This window comes from Micromesistius poutassou, assembly GCF_964030765.1.
Source record: "Micromesistius poutassou genome assembly, chromosome: 15".
In the NCBI taxonomy this organism is placed as follows: domain Eukaryota; kingdom Metazoa; phylum Chordata; class Actinopteri; order Gadiformes; family Gadidae; genus Micromesistius; species Micromesistius poutassou.
In genome coordinates this window covers 13,047,358-13,071,306 of record NC_140285.1, presented here as the reverse complement: position 1 = coordinate 13,071,306, position 23,949 = coordinate 13,047,358, and the positions used below count along the sequence as shown (strand labels likewise).

The 23,949-nt window shown below is 44.1% G+C and overlaps 3 protein-coding genes across 3 annotated transcripts in view; 2 read left to right on the top strand and 1 right to left on the bottom strand.

Annotated features, from left to right (window-relative positions):
* The first annotated feature begins 3,712 nt into the window (after positions 1-3,712).
* On the top strand, positions 3,713-13,396 carry gls2a (glutaminase 2a (liver, mitochondrial)). Its single transcript, XM_084480159.1, has 18 exons — positions 3,713-4,022; positions 4,327-4,414; positions 6,649-6,770; positions 8,029-8,158; positions 8,342-8,421; positions 8,636-8,799; positions 9,534-9,592; positions 10,608-10,640; positions 10,758-10,816; positions 10,911-10,977; positions 11,099-11,149; positions 11,248-11,424; positions 11,530-11,661; positions 11,808-11,900; positions 12,086-12,147; positions 12,338-12,414; positions 12,547-12,610; positions 12,701-13,396. The coding sequence occupies exons 1-18, from the start codon at positions 3,823-3,825 to the stop codon at positions 12,855-12,857; spliced, it is 1,815 nt and encodes a 604-aa protein (XP_084336285.1). The 5' UTR covers positions 3,713-3,822; the 3' UTR covers positions 12,858-13,396.
* spryd4 (SPRY domain containing 4) lies at positions 13,394-15,047 on the bottom strand (the record flags this gene model as incomplete). Its single annotated transcript, XM_084480160.1, has 2 exons — positions 13,394-14,357; positions 14,915-15,047. 2 exons carry the CDS (start codon positions 15,045-15,047, stop codon positions 13,816-13,818), a joined length of 675 nt encoding a protein of 224 aa, XP_084336286.1. The 3' UTR covers positions 13,394-13,815.
* Positions 15,048-16,482: 1,435 nt separating this feature from the next.
* Positions 16,483-23,949, top strand: part of LOC311360226 (acid-sensing ion channel 1-like) — a gene marked incomplete at both ends in the record, with an annotated part of 29,670 nt that continues 22,203 nt past the window's right edge. Inside the window, 2 exons of the mRNA XM_084480316.1 lie at positions 16,483-16,844; positions 19,807-20,002. Coding sequence (XP_084336442.1) covers positions 16,483-16,844; positions 19,807-20,002 — 558 coding nt within the window. The remainder of the gene's footprint in view (positions 16,845-19,806; positions 20,003-23,949) is intronic.

Here is a 23,949-nt window from a genome sequence, read left to right as displayed (position 1 = left end):
TAGAGGGTGTCTAGGTTTCCTCACGGAGATCCCTGCCCAGTGCAGAGCGGAGTGGCTGGGCCCTTCAACGTCGTGTCTGTGTCCACCTGGAGACGAAGGAGAGCAGAAGAGTGGCACAAGCGGCCCACGCGGCCCGGTCAGCCCAGCTGTCTCCACCTAGAAACCTATCAGACTCTAATTACCTATTACCGTCTGTAACTGATCTGGTAATAGCAATTTAGGATTTTTATAATTACGGAATTAGTATGATTCTTCAGGCCACATGGCCGGCGATTACGGAGGTATTGTGAAAATGAAAAAATGGATGAAGAAAACATTTGTAGGAAAATACCTGGATTTCTAAGTCAAAGGGATAAATGAAGCCATTTGTGGAGTGTATTTATAGGTCCAGAACCAAGACTTCATTTCCAGGGCCAGTTTGTAAAGGTGAAAGCACTCCCACTAGTGGAAGTGTGGCCAAACTGTCAATCTATAATGAACTTGAATAGTAGCTTATTATCTGTCATAAACTATCATGAATGATACTTTATCACCATATCATAAAGCAATGCTGACTATTTAAATTAATCATTCAATTTAGTATATATAATTGAGTGAAGCATTTCAGATACTTATGAAATAAAAAAAGGAAGAAAGACAGGAAATGTTAGGCTAAACATTTATTCATAAACTTGCAGCTTGCAAAAACAATGTATGCATTTTAAAGTTTGGTTAAAGCTGTTTGTTTTATATAGTAAAAATACTTAGACCGGTTAGAGGAAGTTGGGAAATCTGCAATTTTTATCCACAATTCCCTGTATGAGATGAATAAAGTTAATTGTATCTTATCAAAAGGGTAAGCTTGATAATAGTGTATGTGTAATAATCTGATGCAGTGATCGGAAATCTATCTCCTACTTTCCTGCATCTTGGGATACAATCAATGTCTTTACACTATAGATCACAGAATGACATTTATTCTAATGACCCCAAAACACAATTGAACAGCTTTAAACCACCTCATCTTGCTCAGTCTGAACTGGCTACTCCCCCAACCTTATCCCTGAACCTCAGTCTCCTGAGTCTGAATCAAGGCTTCTCGACCTGCTTGTCTCTCTTCCTGTGTAGGACGGCGGTGGTGGGACGGGCGGGGGGGGGGGGGGGGGGGTAAAGTTTGTGTAGGGATGGGGGTAGCGGAGGTAAGGGGGGAGGGGGGGCTTTTCACACAAGATGGACGCCAGGGGGGACAAAGCTAGCATTCATCGACCGAGGAATGAAAAACATTTTTCTGAAGAAAACAGAGCGGCTACAAGCAGCAGAGGTAATGCCGAGGGGCCATGGGGTTAGTGTGCACACCGGTCGGAGAAGGGGCGGGGTGGGTGTGGAGGGTGGAGGGGGGAGGCGGGAGGGGGGGGGGGCGGGGGTCCGTGCCTATAGCAAGACGAAGGGGGGGCCACTGAAAAAAAAGTGTGAGTGTTCATTTATTTGCAAACTGAGCTTCTAAAGGATGCCTATCTTTGAAACTGTGCGCGAAAAGTGAATTCACACATTCTACATTGTATGTTGAATGGCCTACAGATGTAGGTCTACTGTACATGTGTATGTTCTGGAATATGAGCAAGGTGCATCCTCTTAACTGTTTCTATCCCAACTGTTTCCAACTCAATACTGTTTGGACCTCAACTGCTTCTAAACTATTTTACTAACTCGACTGTTTCTATCTCGACTGTCAATCGGCCTGATTGCCTCCTCCATGTGCATTTCATTAGAAAAGAGGCAAGTGGAACCATTATGAAAAAATAATAGTGACGTCCACACAATTTATACACAGTTGGCAGTAACAACAGGCTGATATCCAGAAAGACAGAAACACAAATCATAAAGTAATTAAGTTAAAACCTCTGCTCTTCCTAGCCATAAACCGTTTCTAATACATTAAAGCACTGAAGTATAACAGAAGCATGATGGAAGAAGCCTAAGTAAGTAGGCCTAAGCTAGACAAACATGATAGACGAAAGCATCAGCGGGGGCCGTGGCTGTGAGTTCTTGGGTCGGTGTGCCACCTACAGACAGTAAGGAGAGTTGACTTGCTTGTGTAATAGCGCACTGTCACCTTTAGGTGTCGCAATGTAACTGCTGTTGTTTTTAGACCATAGGCCGTGCTACTGCTAGTCGTTATCCAATATTGGTTCTAGATGGATATCGTACCTACCTTTTTTCTCTAGATTTCCTATCTGGAAAATGACCATGTTAACAGTGCCGGTCAATACATTACATTTTTCCTTTGTTTCACGAGCTTCCCAAAATAATGGAGCAATCAATGATCGCTGCCAAGTGATGATAAAGAATTGCACCACACAAGCAGTGTGGTGCAAATACCATAGAGGAATAGGTAGGCGGCCGCTTGGGGCCCCCATAGTAGGGGGGCCCCCAACCAACCTCAAAAAAATAATAATAATAATAAAAATTGTAAAAAAAAATAATAAATTAAGTACCCAAACAGAGATGAAGCAAGACGAGTCTAAATGCGAAAAAATAAAATAAAGAGTTAAGAAAAGGGTTAGGAAAAGTAGGTTAGAAAAAAGAAAGTTACCCAAGCGGGTCAAATAAAAGAAAAAAGCGAAAAGACGCTGATAAGTATTTGGTAACGCTGCCAAAGATGACACACTTTTACAGACAGGAACAACAACGTCCAAAGCGTTGAACATGCCGCTACAGCAGCAGCAGCTAGCTGTGAAGTGGCGCTAGGTGAAGACCTGTGAGAAGACGTCAATAAGTAGGACTAGGAGAACAATCTATCTTTTCTCTCTCTCTCTTTCTCTCTTTTTCTTTATATATATATATATATATGTATAGGTTTGTTTGAAATGTTCAATCTCAAGTGCAATATTTATAATACCCTAATATATGCAATATTTGCTAAGTATATGGCTGTTTGTGATGTTTTGCTAAGTAGGCCTATATGACTGTTTGTGGGGGTTTACCCTAACTACTTGTCTTGCTGTTATACTGATATTGATTTGATCTTAAAAAAAATAAAATAAACAGTGCTGGCATTTTGGCAAAGACAGGTGTTATCTGAAACTTTATTCTCTGTTGGGTTCCATCGTGACTATTAATTTGTGTAGTGCTACACTTTGTGTGTTCTCTGCTTTCCATCTTCATTTTGGAGTAAAGCAGTGTATGCAGGGTTTAAAGGGGAAGATTTTTTTTCTCATCTCCAACCTTTACTTCCGCATCGATTAGCTTTACCTGCCTATCCACCATTCAGTCTGTACATTTTTTTTCTCCATTCTCTTTTAAAGATCGGATGAGGTGGGCCCCATACATATCTTCGCCTTGGGCCCCCAATTTGCTAAATCCGCCACTGCACACGAGTAAAGTGTAGCAATCTAGAGAGCAATAAAAACTGTCTCCTCCCGAATTACACTGAATAACAATGTTGAAATATAGACAGAAATCTGTTGTAAGGCTTTTCGCCGATTAGAATATGGTTTTGCTCTGATTGGCTGTATTTTTTGGGACAAGGTATGGCGAAACGCAAAGGTGAATATAATCTCATGATGCTTGATACTCATGGGGTTCCAGGAATCTCACAATTCGAGCATTGCTGTGGGGAAGGGCTACTTGCATAATATGTCCAAAAGCTCACTAACATGTGTCCTTCAAAACCACGCCCCCAAGCAACTGTGCCTTACGTCAGGAAGCCCCCGCCAGATTAGTTCATGACCCAAGGCATCTGATCTGTCACTTTTACTACCACCACCACCACCACGACTAGTACTCGCTGTCACCTGCACTTTCGTTCTGTGTGTACTATTGAAGTGACCCCTTCGCACAACAATGCACTGCATTAAAGGTCTACGGACCACTAATAGAGGGATCCTTCTGTTACTTAAAAATTCTGGAAACTCTGCCCGGGTTGGCGTTGAAAACACGGCGTTGTACAGGACACATCCCGGGCAGCTGTTCTGGTGGAGCTCAGCATCGCAGATCCAGCGATCTTTTCATCAGACGTCTCACGAAGAAAAACAACGGGGCAAGTAGGTTATTGAGAATGATTGGACGTTACGCATGATACCAAAAGGTTGGTTTAGTTATGTGTAAGTTACTTATGGTTTGATAATTATTGATTAAAGCTTAATGATGAAAGCTGATGAAGTGTCACTTTTTAAGTCGATTGTGTTGTTGAACAAGTGAGTTAGTGATGTTAGGAACAGAATGTGTGGATGCATGCCAGTACATTTATTTACCCCACCAACATGTTGCCCAACAGCTTTCTGTATCAATACAGGAGCTGTTTACATTGTGCTGTCCTCCTGAACACGCTGTGTGCTGTTTATACAGAAACCGGCTGATACATGGCCTAGAGGACCTGCTCTTCTACACCATCACAGATGGCAAAGACCACATCCCCCTGCCCCAGTTCATTACTGTAAGTCCATCACACATTCTCTATATTTCGTGTGTGTGTGTGTGTGTGTGTGTGTGTGTGTGTGTGTGTGTGTGTGTGTGTGTGTGTGTGCGTGTCTGCGTGTGTGCGTGTTTGTCTGTGTTATGAATGTCCAAACACATTGTCCTAAGAAGGCAATGGCAAGGCATGGATGGCAATCATGTGTAGGTGAAACCTAAATACCTAAATATATATACTAAATTCATATACCTAAATCCAATCCTATTGGCCCTAAATGAGTGCCACAGTAATATTTCCATCGAAGCTGAACTCTTGACAGCATTATTCATTAAGCACTTAATGAATGAAGCATGATCACAGGAAGACTACTGGCACACACACACACACACACACACGCACGCACGCACGCACGCACGCACGCACGCACGCGCACGCGCGCGCACAGTCTTCCATGCAACGTTGGGTGATTCTTATGGGAGAACATCAAAGGTCAGTTAATGAGTAAATCAGTAGGACTTTCCACGATGAAGGGTTGTGGAATGATTTAATGAATGGTTGTAATGAAATAGGCTCATAAAGACATAACTGCCACAGGTAAAAGTTAAAATGATAAAAGCCATTTCAATTTGTTTAAAAGATATTAAACAAACTTGCTATGAAACAATGAAGGTCCAGCAGATGAAGCTCAGCTGGACATAGTGCTGTTTACTAATGTGTGGTAAGCTGATAGGTATGTTGTCACAGCATTGTAGCTGTGCTCGGGACTCATGCACACACAAGCCTTTAAGAGGTGCAAAGTAGTTCATCCGCACTATTTGCACCTGGCTCTTAAGTCACGCATCCCCTGTGTTGCCAGGGGTCCATTATTTACCATTGGGATGACTGCAGCTAGCCCTATTTAAACTCCAGAGAGGCATGTTGCTGTGTTCATCCTACCCTGTGAATACAAGCCCTGACTCTAAATCTTTTAAGCGGCTCTTCCTAAAGTGATTTGTTGTTTGCTTTGTTTTATGGCCGCATATTACTTCTAAAAGGAGGCAAATTGTTTCAAACCCCTGAAAAGGAAGCTTGACTAATGCACGACCACGGCTTCTGTGGTAACGCAGCCATGTGTGTATGAAAGAGCAGCTCTAGTAGAACTAACCTGGGTCAACACGGTGGCTGGTGATGACACCAAAGACGTGTGTTTGTTCAGGAGACCAGGGGGAAAACTGAGCCCAATAAAACCTGTAGCGTGTCGCAAGCTGGAACCTGAATACCATCAGAGAATACGGTATAATAATATGTACTGTATCTATTTTGTTTGTTATTTGGTGTGTGTGTGTGGATGGTGGCTTGTCTAAGCAGCCTCACCTGGCCCGAGTCTGCTTTGCCTCTGGGGCTGGGTGAGGCTGCACACCTGTTACACATTAGGTCAGCAATGTGCACCGCTTAAACCAGCCATCGCAGCACGCATTCAGGCAGTAAACTCCTCCATGGCAACATGGAGCCCCATCGTATTGCATCATTGTCTGCATTGTGTTACAATAAACCCAATGTATCTTTTTGAACATCACTGCCATGCGTCCTGTGTCCTGCATGTCATCTGTGCCTTTTACTTCTTACTAACTTGGAGATCATGCAGAAATGCAAATTTACTTAAAATGTGTGCTCAATTTGACATGATCATGCGATTGACCATTAGACCCCATGAATACTCTATAACCTAGGGTTAAATCATTACCGATCACCGGGACAAGCATTGAGACACCGACCAGAGGGTCCCGGTGACATATTGCCACAGAACAGGACCAACCCACGACACGCACGTTTGAGGCCTCATGGGAATCCGTCATTGAGCCATGCAGGGCAGATATGCCCTGCATGGAAATAGCTTGGAATCTATCCTGGGAGTGGAGGGTCAGACTCCTGCAAATAATGAGCCCTGAAATAGACACACGTGTTGTCATGCACTTCCTGTCAACATGGGAGTGTCAGGAGTTGAGCTAACTAGTTGAGTTACAGTTTCTTCTCACGTCCGCTTTGTGATTGGTGAGTCAGTGTGACCCCCTCCTCCACCCATGTGTCGGCCCTCTACTCATTATTATTTCATGATATTATCTTTATTTTACAATTCTGTTTACCTTCCCCTTCTCATTCCTTTGTCGACGGTATTAAGTTTCCTTTGGACAATCGTCAGAGCTTTTCCCCACTTCTTCTTACTGCTGACATACTTGATTTCTAAATGATTTTCGTTTTCTCCTGCATGCCCCTAGGCCCTGAGGAAGACAGGCTTGCTCACCACTGACCCGAGGCTGCACGACTGCATCAGTCAGATCCGCCAGTTCAAAGCGGAGGCCAGCGGACCCGTCGTCATGGACCAGAAGCTCTTCAAGAAGTCAGTCGTGTTGTAATTTGTGTGGTGTGACTCTCAACCCGGACTGACCTGTGTGTTGACATCACTCTGTGTTGGTTCAACAAACAAATTCTAACTAAAAAAGGATTTAAATTCATCGATCATATGAAGCAATGTTTCTCAACTAGTGGGTCTAGAAAAAAGGCCAAACTTTAATCTTTAGAAAGAATCCCATGCATGTTTCAATATTATTCCTGTTTCACTGGCAAACTATTTCTTTGAGTTCAGCCCCAATTGTGGAAGCTTTCTGTTCATATTTTTAACAGTACATGAAGGCATTGTTGAGTGCCGCAATCATTTTTTTGTTGGGTCGTGACTTGATGCGTAATGACATGTGGGGGGTCCTCAGGCTAGACAAGTTGAGACCCGCTGATCTGTACGTGAGCTAATGCAGCCATGTCAGGGTTTAGTTGACCTGGGGGTTCTCTGGGGTTCAGTGTAGTCTAGGCTTCTGGCTGATCAGGTGCAGCGGGTTATATGAATCCAAGTGACTGATACTGTCGGGGGTTTTAAAGCCAACAGCTGCTTAGACCCACACTCACCCTGTAAGCAGATCAGGGCATGCACGCATGCACGCATGCACACACGCACGCACTCGCACACACACACACACACACACGCACACACACACACACACACACACACACACACACACACACACACACACAGGACATGGAGGGGGTATGGCTAAAGTATAGTATGTAAAAAGAAAAAGAAAATTTTCCTTTCAATTTCAGACAGCGCCAATTATATAAGCAGGCTCAGCTAATTAAAAAGGTCTCACTCTTCCCAGCTGCTGTGATAGCAGAATCATTTACTTTAATGCCTCAGGCATTCATCATCTTCGATGGTAATGGTGGTAGGTGAGTGGAGTGTGAACTTACTGGAAGCTCATGAGTCTACACACACCCACACGTCTGCCTGGCATAGCCACGCCGGACAGCATTCTTAGAGAATAAGTTGGGGCCTCTAAATAGCCCTTTGGAAATAGTGACGTCTATCTTTTCTTTTATTTCTACAACAAATCTATCTCACTGAGATTGTTAATTAATTATTTAATCAAACATTTCAAATTCAAAACATTTGAAAGAATAAATGTAAAACTGAAAAACATAAGAATGTGGAATTGACCCCCTGTCAATAAGGATGTATGGCAGTACCTCACTACAACCATGTTACCATGTTATTGTTGATGATGTCCTGTATGAAGTGTCATTGTATGTATTGTGTTGTATTTCAGATGTGTTGGCAGCAGCATCATACTACTGACCCAGGCCTTTAAAAAGAAATTCATCATTCCAGACTTTCTGGAATTTTCCCAGCAGATAAATAAGCTGTTCGACAGTGCGCAAAAGCAGGACTCAGGACAAGTGAGGACACACACACACACACACACACACACACACACACACACACACACACACACACACACACACACACACACACACACACACACACACACACACACACACACACACACACACACACAGTCACACATGTACCTATTCATCGAGAGCCCTCATAATATCACTGCCTTTCCGTTTCTTATACAGGTAGCCGACTACATTCCCCAGCTGGCCAAGTTCAGCCCCGACCTTTGGGGTGTGTCTCTATGCACAGTCGACGGGCAAAGGTAAACGCAAACTTTCATCGGCACCATCAACAACAATCATCATCTCATATTTCATTGTTTTTTTTCGTTCATTTTTCTTTTTGCACGTTGAGGGAGAGAAAAACAAAAAAAAATGAGCGAACCGCAGAGTACCTCGCCCGCTCTCCCTGACTGTGCCGCTAACACTCATCCCATGCATTGGTGTTGCTCTATATGTCCTCCTGGCGTGGTGTAGACATTCTGTGGGTGACACCAAGGTTCCGTTCTGTCTGCAGTCATGCATCAAGCCTCTGGAGTATGCCATCGCCATCCACGAGCTGGGCTCGCAGCACGTGCACCGCTACGTGGACAAGGAGCCCAGCGGCCTCAAGTTCAACAAGTTGTCGCTCAACGACGAAGGTGAGGATGAAGGACATGGCACACTTTGGAGTTAGCTTGATTTGTCCTAGCGCGGAATGGAAGAGATGTAGTATGAGATAGGAAGGAATCTGTTGTTGTTGTTGTCGTTGTTTTTATTGAAGGAGGTTAAGGTTGAGCCAGCCTCCCAGTTAGTAGGATTCACAAAACGAAATAGCAGTGTTCTGTCCACTCCTACTGGCTGTTCAACCTTTTGTCCTGAACTAGTGTCGCTCGGATGGCTTGGGGTCCTGGCTGGCCAGATTATTTTTATTTGTAGAATATATCAGTTATAGGATGTGATTTTATTGATAACATTTTTTTAATCAATATCCCTCATCATTGACTAAAGATATATCCAGGTTATTTTAAGCTACAAGCTGGAGGAGTAGTGGGCTTCGCTGAGATATCCTTCAATGAATTACATTGTTGTTGTTATTGTTGTTGTTGTCATTAATAAGTTACTTTACACCCATGGGAATACAACCCAGTCTTATGGTTTACATGAGTACCAGTGTGTCAATGGCACAGGAAGCAGACATAAAATAATACATTTCGATCAACTAGTGCATCTATTACTGGCATAACCATTTCAGTTTGTCACTAAAACATTTTTCCATTATGGCAGCAGTTTAGCAAAGAAACCCAATCGGGCCGGCTCTCTCGCTGGGATCTCTGTAGTTAATGGACCCTGTGCCTTTCACTCTCTAATAACCTATTCTCCCTCCCCTGGGCAGATAAGCCACACAACCCCATGGTGAATGCCGGAGCCATCGTTGTCAGCTCTCTAATAAAGGTACAATCAAATACATCTACTGTTCAGGTGATAAAAGAAAGAGAATCATGACGAAATAATGGGGGGGTTTATGTGAATGAAAGCTCCATCATACTTTTTGACACAGCATGGTATGAAACAATGGGCATCTGACAACAATCCCACAGATACCGCATGCTGAATATTTACATCACAAACATATTTTTTGTATGGGAAGATATCAAACATCAACAGAGCCAACAGAACACAGCCATCAAAGTAGAACAGGATGACATGGTTTCTACCTTGTCAATATTGACAAGACATTGGCCAACTTTTAAAACCTAGAACATATTGGTGGAGGGTATTTGTCGTTTGGGTAGGCAAGTCTTCAGTGCTGAGCTCCCCTATCTCATGCTGCCTGTCCCTTCCAGCCCACAGGACAAATAGGGCTCTTATCATATGTGGGTCAGGTTCAGCATCGCATGGTTTTTAACATTGGGGATGTGCTGGGCGTGTGTTTAAGTCTGGCCAATTGAAACCCAGGACACGGCAAGGTGTGTGTGTGTGTGCGTCAATGATTGTCCTCCAATAGGACTATACAAGCTTGCACACGCTCACACACACACACACACACACACATGCACAAGCAAATGTTAAAAAAACAAATTGGGATTTCTGTGTGTGAAGTGACGCGACTGAACCTCTTCGTCTAACTTTAGTCAAAGAACATATTTAAAGGTCAGGGTATATTTGATATTGGGAACCTTTACCAGTGTGCTCATTAAATTCAGCGCCCCCCCAGGTTGGAAACCTTACAACTTGGCAAAGATCTTAGCCCTGAAACTCAAGCAGAGCAATAACCTCAAGTTTTAAAGACATGTCACACAGTTAACATATGCTTTGCCGACTGATAGACGACGCTGAACCGTCATACCCACATGCCCCTGAGAATAGATGCCAAGGCTTGACGTCAGAGAACACTGCCCTCTGTAGGACGAGGGAATGATTAACCTCCAGGGTAAACTGAACATGTTTTGTTTTTATCTTTTCACAGCCTGTTTCAAAGAAGGCCGAAAGGTTCGACCATGTACGTAAATACGTTTCGATTTGGAGAAATGTCCCTGCCTTTTAATATACTGGAATAGGGTTTTTTATGGCTGTTTGTATACTAAAATGCAACACTATCTTTGTGTCGTCATTGCAGGTTATGGAGTATTTGAAAAGAACAGCTGGTGGAGAGTTTGTGGGTTTCAGCAATGCAACGTGAGCGTTGGTTACTGTCATATCAAACATACCACAATTCCTCTGGTTTTGAAAACGAACCACAATCTCAAATAATATATTATTCACTCTGCAGATTTCAGTCAGAAAAGGAGACTGGAGACCGGAATTATGCAATCGGTTACTATCTCAAAGAGAAAAAGGTGAGTGTGGTTTGTTTATGTACAGGTTGCTGGCTGTTGTTAATAATTGAACAAAATATTTAACATAAGAACATAAGTACACTAACTTTGTACGAACTGTACGAACGTTGATCTTTTGCAGTGCTTTCCGGACAACGCAGACATGACAGCCGCCCTAGACTTTTACTTCCAGGTGAGAGGACACTGTCTGACTTTTTGACCTCTAACCTCCTGTGTGTCTTTCTCTGCTTCACTGAGTGCTGCTCGCCTTCCTTCTGCTCACCCTTCCAGCTCTGCTCCATTGAGGTGAACTGTGAGTCGGCAAGTGTCATGGCCGCCACCTTGGCCAACGGGGGCATCTGTCCAATCACAGAAGAGCGTGTTCTGAGCGCCGCAGCTGTCCGGAACACCCTGAGCCTCATGCACTCTTGTGGCATGTACGACTTCTCTGGACAGTTTGCCTTCCACGTGAGCATCCCTCGAGAATTTCTGGCAATTTCTTTTCAGATCTATGTCATTCAAAACAATATCTTCACCGAGATGTCCTTTTAATTCGCTTATTTCCTCCGGTAGGTGGGCCTGCCTGCTAAATCTGGTGTCTCTGGTGCGGTGCTGCTGGTGGTTCCTAATGTCATGGGAATGATGTGCTGGTCCCCACCCCTAGATCGCCTCGGCAACAGTGTTCGCGGTATTCACTTCTGTCAGGTCAGATACACATTTTGACGTTTATAAAAATCGAACGATAAAGGTCCATAATAATATAGTTTTGCCCTTTTTTATATATCTTAAATTCTACATGCTTTTATGCTATAATTTCATTGCTTTTTAATGCTCACTTTTTTATTGTACAGGAACTGGTGTCATACTTCAACTTTCACAACTATGACAACTTGAGACACTTCACCAAGAAGCACGATCCGAGAAGACGATCCGATGATGACCCAGTAAGACCTACACAGTACAGTCTCTCCCCTCTCATACACACACACTCACACACACACACACACACACACACACACACACACACACACGCACACGCACACATATATTTCAGGACTATATGCATGGCACAGTACGGATGAATCATGAACCCTACTCAGCACCATGTTTGCCTGTCCATTTCTATCAGCACAAGTCTGTGGTCAACTTGATGTTCGCGGCCTACGGTGGAGACGTCTCGGCTCTCAGAAGGTCAGTGGTGCACAACCTTAAACCATCACCAGGAGTTCTGGTGAAAGATAATCCACCTACAAGGTGTTATCCTTGGAGCTTTGTCATTCAAAGGGCAGTCAGCTGGACAGTCCTGCCACTGTTTGCCAACCGTCCCTCGACTGAACCGCTCCGTGTGCGTCGTCCATCTGTTCTCCTCCTCCGTCTCTAGGTTTGCTCTCTCTATGGTAAACATGGAGGACAGGGACTATGACTCCCGTACTGCCCTCCACGTCGCTGCTGCCGAAGGTACATCTTCGTCATTATTATTAATATAAATAAGAAATAGAAAGACTAATATTGAAGAAATAGAAGAACTATATCGGCACTGTTTTTGTTTAGAGGCTGTGTTATTTTTCGTTTTGTGTTCATATCTTGCAGGTCATCAGGATGTAGTCACGTTTCTAACCGAAGTTTGTAAGGTGAACCCGCAAGTAAAAGACAGGTAATTTTGATTTATGTATGGAATCTTCACTGGATGTACAGCAGTCTGACATTTTTTAACTCTTAAAATGTATCTTGTGCGTCTTGTTAGGTGGGGAAACACCCCTCTAGACGACGCCTTGCAGTTTGGCCACAGTGGGGTGGTTGCAGTCCTGCAGGAGTACCAGAAAGGGTATTCTGACACCGAGGCCCAGCCTGAAACTGAAGAGCAGAAGACCACTTTGGACACCGTGAAGGTTGTGGTCTGAGCCAAATGAGAGGCCAGGAGTGTGATAGAACATGGAAAGAGCTTCTATTCTGTCCAACATAAAATACCTGATGCAGTCGTCAGGGGCAGCTCAGACGACGATCGGCCAAAGATTATTTGGGTACGTCTTAAATTAGGAAGCGCACATTTAGGGAAGTGTGAGGCCTCCCAGTTCAGAGATTGTACATTGTGAATTACTTTTGTATATTGGTTAGGAAGGAGGGGAATTACATTTATTAGCATGGCTTTGCATACTATGTCAATGTGTTTGATTAACTTCTTTCTTTGGTAGCAGACTTTTAATGCCGAATATCACTGATGTAAATATGAATATGATGCTTTGTTCATTTGTTTATTTATTCCAGCAAGCATTGACACTTTCTATTCAGTATGGATTCATGATTGTCACCTTGGTGGTAGGGCTTAACAAAGTTGATGGCTTGTGTTGGCCTGCGTGATTTGTAAATTAAATTATTGGAATCCAATAAGACTTACTTTGAAATCACAATGTAAATGTGGTAATAAATCTGATTGACAGAGCATTTCCAATGATATCTTTATTTTACATTGTCATATATAGTGACAACCGTATACATTAACACTTGTCGGTTAGCCATCCCTCCACCCAAAAAAAAGAACACTCCATAAAATTATTGTATTTCTCACATTGTTTCGATTGGTACTACATAAGCTACATACATAAAGGCATACATAAAAATAGCTTTCACACTGGATGGCCTGAGAATGTATGAATGATCAACTGAATACATTACATAATGGTGCAACACATTGTGAACACACTGGACTTGTATTGCGATTATAAAGTGAGGTGTACAGATTAGTAGCCCTAACCCTACTTGTTTGTTTGAAATACTGCCAAAACAGGTCCTCTCTTTATTATCATGCGCTCCAAGAAATGAATTGACTTTGAATTCGTATGAACCCGTCTCATATTCACATCACGCCAAGCTCTCTGGCTCCTCCAGGCCTGAGTGTGTCAGCAACTCCCCGTCCCAAAGTCCAAAGGCTGGACACAGAGGGCCCCTGAAGCGGCCCCTGAGGCTGTGGATGATCTTGTGTCTCTCAGTGTCCACCAATGCCAGCAGGCCGGCCTCGTAGTCCAGCAGCACACCGACGCGCTCAGGCTTCCCAACGAGCTGCAAGGGGACCATCTTGTTGCTGGTCATGGCAGACCACTTCCTCTGGGCGTAACCAAACACCCAGGACGTGGCGTTGGTCCCCACGCAATCTTCCCGGGCCATCTTTGCCTCGGCCACGCCCAAGCGGAACTCTTGGGACTTTTTGACCGTCACTTCCCAGTAGTGACGGCCACCAGTGATCTTCTCGCTGCCGAACACCACGGCCCAGTCGCGGAAGCGCTCGGGGTTATCTTGGACCTTGCTGGGGTCCAGGCCCAGCATGCGGTAGATGACCCCCGTGTCCTTCTTGAAGAGGTCCAGACTGCTGTGTGCCGTCCGCTCGTCCAGTCTGAACTGTAGGCCTGCAGCGAATAACAACAAGGCAATGTTCATGTTTTGTTTACGTTTTTTTTTTGTTCATGGGTATAGTGAATAGGTTCAATTATTTACATGTTCTTATGGTATATCCATATATATATCGGTACACCCAAAAGCATAATTAAACATGTACAATAAACACGGTGGCCTAAATATCCCATTAGGGCAAGGAAGCAAGAGTGGTTGACATTGACTACCCACACAGTAACCTGACCCAGGACCCTTGATCTGGTCTGTGTGCTCAGTTCCTCCGCACACCCCTTCCTGACTGGATGGTTGTTATCAAACAACACGTCTGATTTACATCATAAATCTATTTTAGCCTCACAACAACGGTTGTTTAGTTGTTATTTTTTTTATATCTACTGACATTCAGGACGAAGACGAAATATGAGCTCGTTAATATGAGATATTAACAGAGAAAGTGAAGTTTCCTGGTCAATAGGACCTTGTTTACGCTGAAGTATGCATGTGACGGGACGGGGCGGGGGGCGATCAAGGTCCTCAGAGGACGCTTAGATGCAAAAGACGAATCACTCACTATTTCCAGTTGATCTAGATATATACCGCCTTGTTGCGGGCAGTGTTGTATTCCGCGTGCATTTGACTGACAAGGAGCCAATAATTCGTCCCGTCAGTCGAGAGAAATGTGTTACGCTTGCGTGCAGCGCCATTTTATTTCTCGCTTAGGTTTTCTTGGAGCAGCTAAGTACAGCGCTGCGCCCGGCGCCCCCTGCCGGCCCGGAGAAGAACCACAGGGGCAGAGACCATTGTTGCCAGATTGGGCCAGAATGGGCGGTAAATCTGGCCCAATCTGAGTGACCTGCCGAATCAGCACCACGGAGAGCGTTTGTTGTCTTCTTTTGCTGTTGTTTAACCGGATTACACATCTTTGGTGACCCCTCAAGAGGCAAGAAAGAGCAGAACTGACATGTTTTCATTATTTTTACATATTTCCTGAGTTAATATGTAGGCCTATGTGTTAAATTAATTGATCTGTATATAAGATATATTTTTTAATTTTGCTGCTGTTCCAAATCAACCCTCATGCCCCCGGCGTTGTTGCCTATCCAACATTGTATTTTTATACATTGCCCATTCAACATTGTATCTCTACATATCCCCTCTAATCTCCACGGTTATCTCATTCATTCCAAGCCCCGCTATAGCCCACATGGTCTATTCCATGTGTGCGGACAATGTATCACTACTATAGCCTATAATAACCAAGAGCTTAACAGTGAATGCCAGCCAGACCACTCGTCCACACACACACACACACACACACACACACACACACACACACACACACACACACACACACACACACTGGCACTCCCGCTCGCTCCTGGGCTGCCAGGCACAGACGCGCTCTCGATGTGATGACAGCCGCAGCAGCGACGTTTAAAGATACCAGATCGGTACCTGATCGTCACCCAAAGACCCGCGCGCACCACGGACGACGGTATCGAGCGGGAACCTCATACATGTCTGATTTAATAGTTATGCATTTCCCACTTTATCTGCGGTCAGCGAGGGGCCGTTCCGATGGACTGACACTCACAGCAACAGCTACGATCCAATAGACGACCCAAACTACTTTTCTGCCTCTTTTTTTGTGGACTACCAATTAAGGAATTCCGGTCAATTAGGATATCCGGGAGCGACGGGAGCGCAGCCCGCTGCACGGAGATGGACGGGCGCGCGTGGATCCCGTTCTCCACAATGACAATGAGTTGGGTTGTGTGGGTTGTTGTTTTGATGTGATAGAGTCGAGAGCTTTGAGGTGGTCGGGACATTAAAACGTGGGGAAACTCCACGGACTATTTTTTGGAGTGAGTCGCTATGATCGTTGGGGTGCAGCTCATCCCTGGCGCGCGTCCACACGTTCGATGCCCGGTGGCGGAATAGCCGATCGCTGGGTGTATGCGGTGGGTTATGCCACAGGTGTATGAAGTCCGGTTTACAATTCGGATAACTTAAGTGCACAAGTATGGCGAGACTATAGGGCCACTGTGAGATATGTAGTAGAAGACATTAATTCAAGTTCTGGATTTATTTTTATTTGATTTGAGAATTTGGAGAGGGATTTTTTGCATAGAGTGGAAAATGGACCTCAAAGTAGATTCCGAAGAAATGGACATCCGTCAACCTCCCTCTTTGGAGGTGTTCTCCCGCAACTCGACCTTACACGGAATCTCTCACATCTTCACCTACGAACGCGTGTGCGTGAAGCGCTGCCTGTGGCTGACCTTCTTCCTCAGCTCCCTGGCGTGTCTGCTCTACGTGTGCGTGGACCGGATCCACTTCTACCTGGAGTACCCGCACGTCACCAAGCTGGACGAGGTCACGACCCCAATGATGGTGTTCCCCGCCGTCACATTCTGCAACTTAAACTCGTTCCGCTTCAGTCGCGTGACCCGGAATGACCTGTACCACGCGGGGGAGCTGCTCTCGCTCCTCAATCAGAGGTAGGCCTATGCTTACCTCCGTTTTCATTAAATATTGATCTCGACCAATCACGTCTTTCCTAAAAGGTTATTTCTCCTCACCGAGTCCCCCTATAGGCCAACGCTACACACCCAGACAGTACACATCCAATTTGTTCAGTGTGGTCCGAGCATCATTCATTTCTTCTAAAGCATGGGTAGGCCTACTAAAGTAAATATGAAGTCAACTGCCGTAAGTCACATGGGTGCAGCCAGGCTCAGAGTTTATGATGGTGGGGGAACAGCAGCACGTATCACACAGGAGGCAGACTCTAAAGGGAGTGTGATCCCTTTGCATTTCTTCATCAACTTGCAGCTGCTTCGTAATGGCAATCTGCTTTGATGTTATTAATTGAACAGTCAAGCCTCAGGAGCTTGCATGATGGTAAATCAATCATGGTTATTAAAGAATAGACAGCGTTCATATTAATTGGGGTGTTCATAGTCGTATATATGTCCCTTGACGTGCATATTAAATGAGACACAAAGACATGGCTGTTTTTTTGTCGTGTCACGGCCAATGAAAGAATGGTAAGGAAACCAGTGTTTGATCATGTATGATCCATCTGGTTGACAGAGAGAGATGCATGACATGGGATCTGAAATGTTTGGCTTAAGTATATGATAGGTATCCCCTGCATCATTTCCTATTTAGGATAGAAGTCAAACAGTCTCTAACACATGGTTTAAATGTAAACAAAATGTGTGTGGGGGCGGGGGTGAGGTAATGCTTAGGAGCAATTGTGTAAACACAATCATGTGTATGCATTTAACGATATTGTAATGTTATTTACCGCCATGATTTGATACCTGTTTAGACTTTCATTTAAAGTACACACACAGCTGTTTAGAATTCAACACTGCTCCTATCCCATAAACACTCTAACGATTGCCATATTAAATCCAGGTGTGGACAGTTTAGAGATAGGTGGGTCAGTGAATTATGTTGTGCTATAAAGCTTTACGTAGACCAGGGTGTTCAGCTCAAGTGCCCCCTGACCAGCATGCACCCTTGGATGGGTTTTGTTGGGTTGTGTGAGTGTGTGTGGGGGGGGGCCTGTGTGTGTGTGTGTGTGTGTGTGTGTGTGTGTGTGTGTGTGTGTGTGTGTGTGTGTGTGTGTGTGTGTGTGTGTGTGATGAATAAAATATAAAATAACCTTACATTTCATGAAGAAAGAACGTGTATTTACAATTCAAGCATTTCTATCAATAAAAGCATTGTATCCAGATTATGGATGCTATGGATAACCTATGGACACCAATCGATCACTGAAATAAATTTGATAGCACATTATCCATATATTGATTGGACCAACATTCATAGTCATACTCCTGGCATCCATACAGAAATACCCACAAGCCTCTTGGGAAAGTAAGTGTTCTGTAAAAAAATCCTATTCAGCTGTTTTTGGAGAGCCTATTAAAATCATGCCATGTTAATAATAGCTGAGTGGGAGTGAAGGGAGAGGCTGGAGTGTGTGTGTGTGTGTGTGTGTGTGTGTGTGTGTGTGTGTGTGTGTGTGTGTGTGTGGTTCCCATTATTCTACGCTCTGCTGTACTTGACCACGAGTCAATCGGAATAAATACTCCAACACGCCTCCTATGTTCAGTACTTTGTAGGCTGGCTGACCCTTGTGGGGTCACTCAGCTCCACTGGCTCTGATCTGATGGATGAAAAGACAAACCTATTATACTGGCATATGAATAAAACACGCGGCTGACTAAAGGAATCCTTTTTTGATTGTAGGGTTAGGTTAAATAAAATATATTATATTTATATGGTGTTTTTATATAATATTATATATATTATCTTGCTATACATTTGGTGTGTTTAATGTGTATAGGATTTGATGCTTCCATAGCTAGGCAGGGAGACAGGGAGAATCAGTGTAACCTGGACCCTATTTTTAGATGGGGACAACTACCTTTGAGATCGGTCCAGTATTGAGCGAGAACGCTGCTGCCATAATCTGCAAAAAACAGGACTGCAATGTAATCCTTTGAGGCAATAGCGCTGTGTCAATGTACCTCCTCTAATAGTCTTTGTTTTTACCACTGTCAGGCTCAGATTATATTAGATCATTATGGAAAGGCTCCCTACAGAGAAAGAAAATGTGTTTCTTTATCATTCGCTTGATCTGGTCTGTTTGTTACTCTGTCCAACCAAGTCTTCTCAAGGAGAAGTCACTCTCTGGAATCTCGTTGCGTTGTTTCAGGATATTTCCCTATTGTCGTTAACAATCTAAACTGACCTTCACCCAAATCTTTTAGATAACACTAAACTAGGCATTCATTTATCCAACACTACAAACTCTCTGCTTCCCCATTGTTTTCCAACAACTCAATTGGACTCTCATTGAGCGAGACTTGGTTGGACAAGGAAAATTAAATAAACAACTTGAATTCTCTGTAGGGATCCTTTCCATAATGATTTAATATAATCTCAGCCAGACGGTGGCAAAAACAAGGGGCTCTGTTGCCCACAAGGATTACAATGCAGCCCGTTTTGGGAGATTACGGGAAGTACCTCCTGAACACTGGACCAAGCTCCAAAATCGTTGTCCACTCCACATTAGCCCTTTATACCCGAAATGATCACAAAATATACTTGAAGTTGAAGCGTTGTCCTTGCACTATTTAACCACATGCCACAGCATGCCTCACTCCATCACCTATACATATATATGTATACACACAGTATATACCAGGACACTCACTTCACTCTGCTGCAAGGAACACACTGAAAGCTATCGAGACACAAGGACGCTACCGTGTCTGATGATCCTTCAGTATCAGCAGCAACAGCTAAATACTGTCAACGCACTGCACTACAGCTGAAGTCTGTGCCTCAGTGAAGTGGAATATTGAAAGTGTAATCCCTATTTCTGGTCATTTTTAACCCCAGTCCCCCTTCTCTCTCTTTGCCTGCTCCTCACCTGCGCAGGTATGAGATCCGGGACATACACTTGGTGGAGGAGAATGTTCTGGAGTCCCTCAAGCTCAAAGCGGACTTCCACAACTTCAAGCCGCGGCCCTTCAACATGCGGGAGTTCTACGACCGCACGGGCCACGACATCAGCGACATGCTGCTTTCCTGCCACTTCAGAGGCTTGGAATGCCGAGCCGAGGACTTCAAAGTCGTAAGTTCCCCTCCTCACGTCTCTTTATCAGACGTATAATCAAACAGAGCATGAGCTCTTTGAGAGTGTCTAGAATGGATTGTCCCTAAATGTTCTCCCCCTTTATTTATAAGGGTACCCCGACAGCAGGTGTTATGTTTAGGCACAGACATTCCCATTGGTGTACTATTTGTTACAGTCTGGGTAAAGTGTGTATCGAAAGGCGGTGCAAAAGAAGAGGCAGCAGGCAGCAATGCATTTGTAAAAACAAAATAACTCCTTTACTGAAGTAAGTACAGACGCAGTACAAAAAAACACAGGCTTTTCGCGGAAAAATAAAGGTGAGAAACAAGTCTCAAAAAAACCCTGAAACTGACAACCACATTCTGGCAAAATCCGTACAACAAACATTTGTGACGATACGGCAGGGAGCGAGGGGAGCAGAGGGAATAAATAGGCATGACAACCTAAGCACAGGGTGCGGATGATTAGTTTGTGGTTGTACGGTGTCCAGTAAGGATGCCACGGTGCCTGGCCCAAGTAGAGCGCCCAGAAGTCGCTGCATCCCCGCTGCGTAACCAACAACTAACCGTAACGTCTTATTGAGGTCACAATGTTATTGCCAGGTGACCGTCGAAGTTGTCAGCCATTATGATGGCTTCTGTAAACCTGACGGATGTGACGGGGCCCGGGGTCAGTGCAGCATCTGTCAGGGTGTGTCGTCTGTAAACGCACACAGTACAGTTTGACATGAATCCAAAGTTCCTAAAGGCATTATCCACTGTGACCCGACCGTGAACTCCACTTTGTTGCTATGGTTGTCTGCCCCCGGCAGCACATGCACTCTCACATGCACACACCTGTGTCATGTGAGACATGGATTCGAATTTGTCCCCAATGGATTCTGTGATGTTTTTTGTACTGTTGGTGGTCGATAGTGACATGGTTTGCAATGTTAATGTTGTCTGTTATTCAATAACCGTGTTCATACGGCACATACACCCAGACAACATAGGCCTACGCACTTCAAATATCTAATCCTGAAATTGGCTTTGTTATTTTCTTTTATCTGGTGATTAGCAGGCACAGTGGGCCCATAGCTATCCACTATTCATACAAATCTTCTTTCCCACGCAATTGAATGGTATAATGTTTTTTTACCAATTCCAGCACAGACCTTCATCATCCTCTTGGCTTGTAGCTGTTTCAACTTCCCATCCTGAATGTTTTGAGTTCATCTTCTCCCCCAGATACTCCTCCATTTTGATTTTCCTCATGAAAGATGGATGAGCTGGTGAAACAGTAAAGCACGGAAGGCAGTTGGAAGCGGGCAGAGGAGTGTTAGAGTGGGAACCCAAGGTGCGTGTCAAATGGATGTAAATTATAGGGTTCTCTCGCTAACCTACGCACAGGGAACAGTTTCTCACGGATGTGTCAATGTTGATGCTTACAACGTACAGCTCTAAAGCTCCCATCCGACTGGTACCGCCCGGGTTCCCTGGATGAACGAAGGTTTCAATCTTGCGTATTGATGAGTGCCAACTTAAGTATGCGCCGACTCGCTCACTAATGAGATTGGGAGGATTTGACTTTCCTGAAGGAGAGAGTGAGGTGTGGGAGACATTTCTTGGCTAGAAGCCCAGTCTTCAAGTAGAGTGGCGTTGGTATTAAACTTACATCAATGTCTCCATTACATTAAATGAAATGAAATAAACATAATGGCGACATTTATGTAAGTTTAATCAAAGGGTATGGGTTTGCTGAACATTCACCCTTAATACCCTTTGATTAAACTTACATAAATGTCGCCATTATGTTTATTTAATTTGATTGAATGTAATTTTAATCAAAGGGTATGGGTTTGCTGAACATTTTGTATGCTGTGACATTTTATATTCAGAGTTTGTGCATTTAACATTTCAATAAATCATAACATATTGAACATATTTAATTTGTATGAAACAATGTTATCATCGTTTGAGTTTTTTAACGAGCAATGGCAGGAGAAAAACCTGTTACTTAATGCCGTTGTACCAACACCGTAATAAATGGCACCAGCAAAACTGAGCAAAACACTACCCCTGTGAGTTCAATCTCAAAGAAAATGTGCCGTTATGCCTCTGGGTGAGAGCTGTGCTGAACCGGGTGTTTTTATGGTGTTCTGGTCGTCACACAGAGACCTTAATGAGTCTGACAAACAATGTGGCAACCAAAATGTTGAGCGAAATGTTCTCCGGTCAGACCCACTAATGACTGTTATACAACATAGAGTGATGTGTATGATTCATATGTGTCTCTCGATATAATCTGTCAATCACACAGGGTTATTTCTCCGAACAGCAACTGCGCAATTCAGAGAAAAAGCAATCTTCTCTTTTAAGTGAAACTGTTAACAGCCCCATACTGCCACAGTCTTAACTGATGATCGCTGAGCCACACGCTAGATCAACTCTGAGGATTGATAAGGACCCAGAAAGCTAGTTTCACTTCAAAATACTTAAGTAGTGTGTGTGTGTGTGTGTGTGTGTGTGTGTGTGTGTGTGTGAGAGCATGTGTGTGTGAGTGTGTGTGTGTGTGTGTGTGTATGAGCATGTGTGAGTGTGTGTGTGTGTGTGTGTGTGTGTGTGTGTGTGTGTGTGTGTGTGTGTGTGTGTGTGAGAGCATGTGTGAGTGTGTGTGTGTGTGTGTGTGTGTGTGTGTGTGTGTGTGTGTGTGTGTGTGAGCATGCGTGTGTGCGAGTGTGAGCATGTGTGTGTGTGTGAGTGTGAGAGTGTGTGTGTGTGTGTGTGTGTGTGTGTGTGTGTCTGTGAGCGAGTGTGTGTGCGTGCATGTGCGTGCGCCTGTGTGTGTGTGTGTGTGTGTGTGTGTATGTGTGAGCATGTGCGTCTCTCTGCGTGTCAGTGTGTGTGTGCTGAACGTTACATCACTACTAGTTAAGTCAGTCATGTGTGTCTCCCACTCGGTCTACCGCTCGCCGCTGGGCAGGAAGTGAAGATGCCCTTGTCTACGAAGACCAACGCGGTGCTTCTAAAATTGTATTGAGTCCGAACACAGTGGCAGTAGTGATTACCCTGGAGAGACCCAAGGCCTTTATTCTGCCTGTCTCCCCTTCCTTTGTTACTTACATCAGTGCACTGTTCCAGAACCGCGTTAAAAAAGGGTCTTTCTTGTGAGAACTTTCTTTGATCCACTTGTAGTGTGTGAGTGCGCTCATTGTTTCATTGTACAGCGCCTGATAGATGGAAAAAAAAGGAAGATAGATACAAATTGCTAATTCTTTCTTGCCACGTCAAAAGAAGAACGGGGCAGTGATGAAAAATCTATTTCGAGGGCTCTTGCGGGGAGAATAAAGATTTGGTCGCTATTGTGAAATGAGCCGCTTGCCTCGTGTTTGCTTGCTAGCGTTCATCTGGGTCCGTGTTGTGTGGAAGCAAAGCGCGTGACAAGGCAACCCATAGACACATTTACCAAATTGACGGCGCATTCAGAATGCTCCCGACCGTGTCATTATCAATCGCATACCCTCGTTTCCACCGTCTCCTCCCAAACGTCTGAGCAAAGACGACATAGAGAATGTTTCGGGAGGTGCACACTCGGTATAAGAATGGAAGTCATTACTACAACGATGACTGCGGTGCAGGTGACAGATGAAGACAAAAGAACACGCTTGTAAAACCACTTAATATCCGGACGATTCTTCGTGAAGACACCTGTTTTTCTTTGGATTCTGCATGCACTTATTGTACTCTAATGCGGTTGTACTATACTATTCTTTCAGTTATTGGTATTTTATGTTGTTGTTGCTTAAATGCTATTTAGATGTATAATGCTAACGGTGTTAGGGCGCGGATGAGAAAGGAGACCATCCCATTTTCATTGCACACAGCGAGATAATCTGGCTTGAGGCGACATACACCTCAAGCCAGACAACAAATGGCAGTATATATAAATGCAGTCTATTTACCATT

Bases quoted from the DNA above. Each gene is read 5' to 3' on its own strand.
- gls2a (XM_084480159.1), top strand. From the start codon at position 3,823: ATGCACTGCATTAAAGGTCTACGGACCACTAATAGAGGGATCCTTCTG. The intron at 10,641-10,757 runs GTACGTAAATAC...TCGTCATTGCAG, and splicing joins AGGCCGAAAGGTTCGACCAT to GTTATGGAGTATTTGAAAAG. The intron at 12,611-12,700 runs GTAATTTTGATT...GCGTCTTGTTAG, and splicing joins AACCCGCAAGTAAAAGACAG to GTGGGGAAACACCCCTCTAG.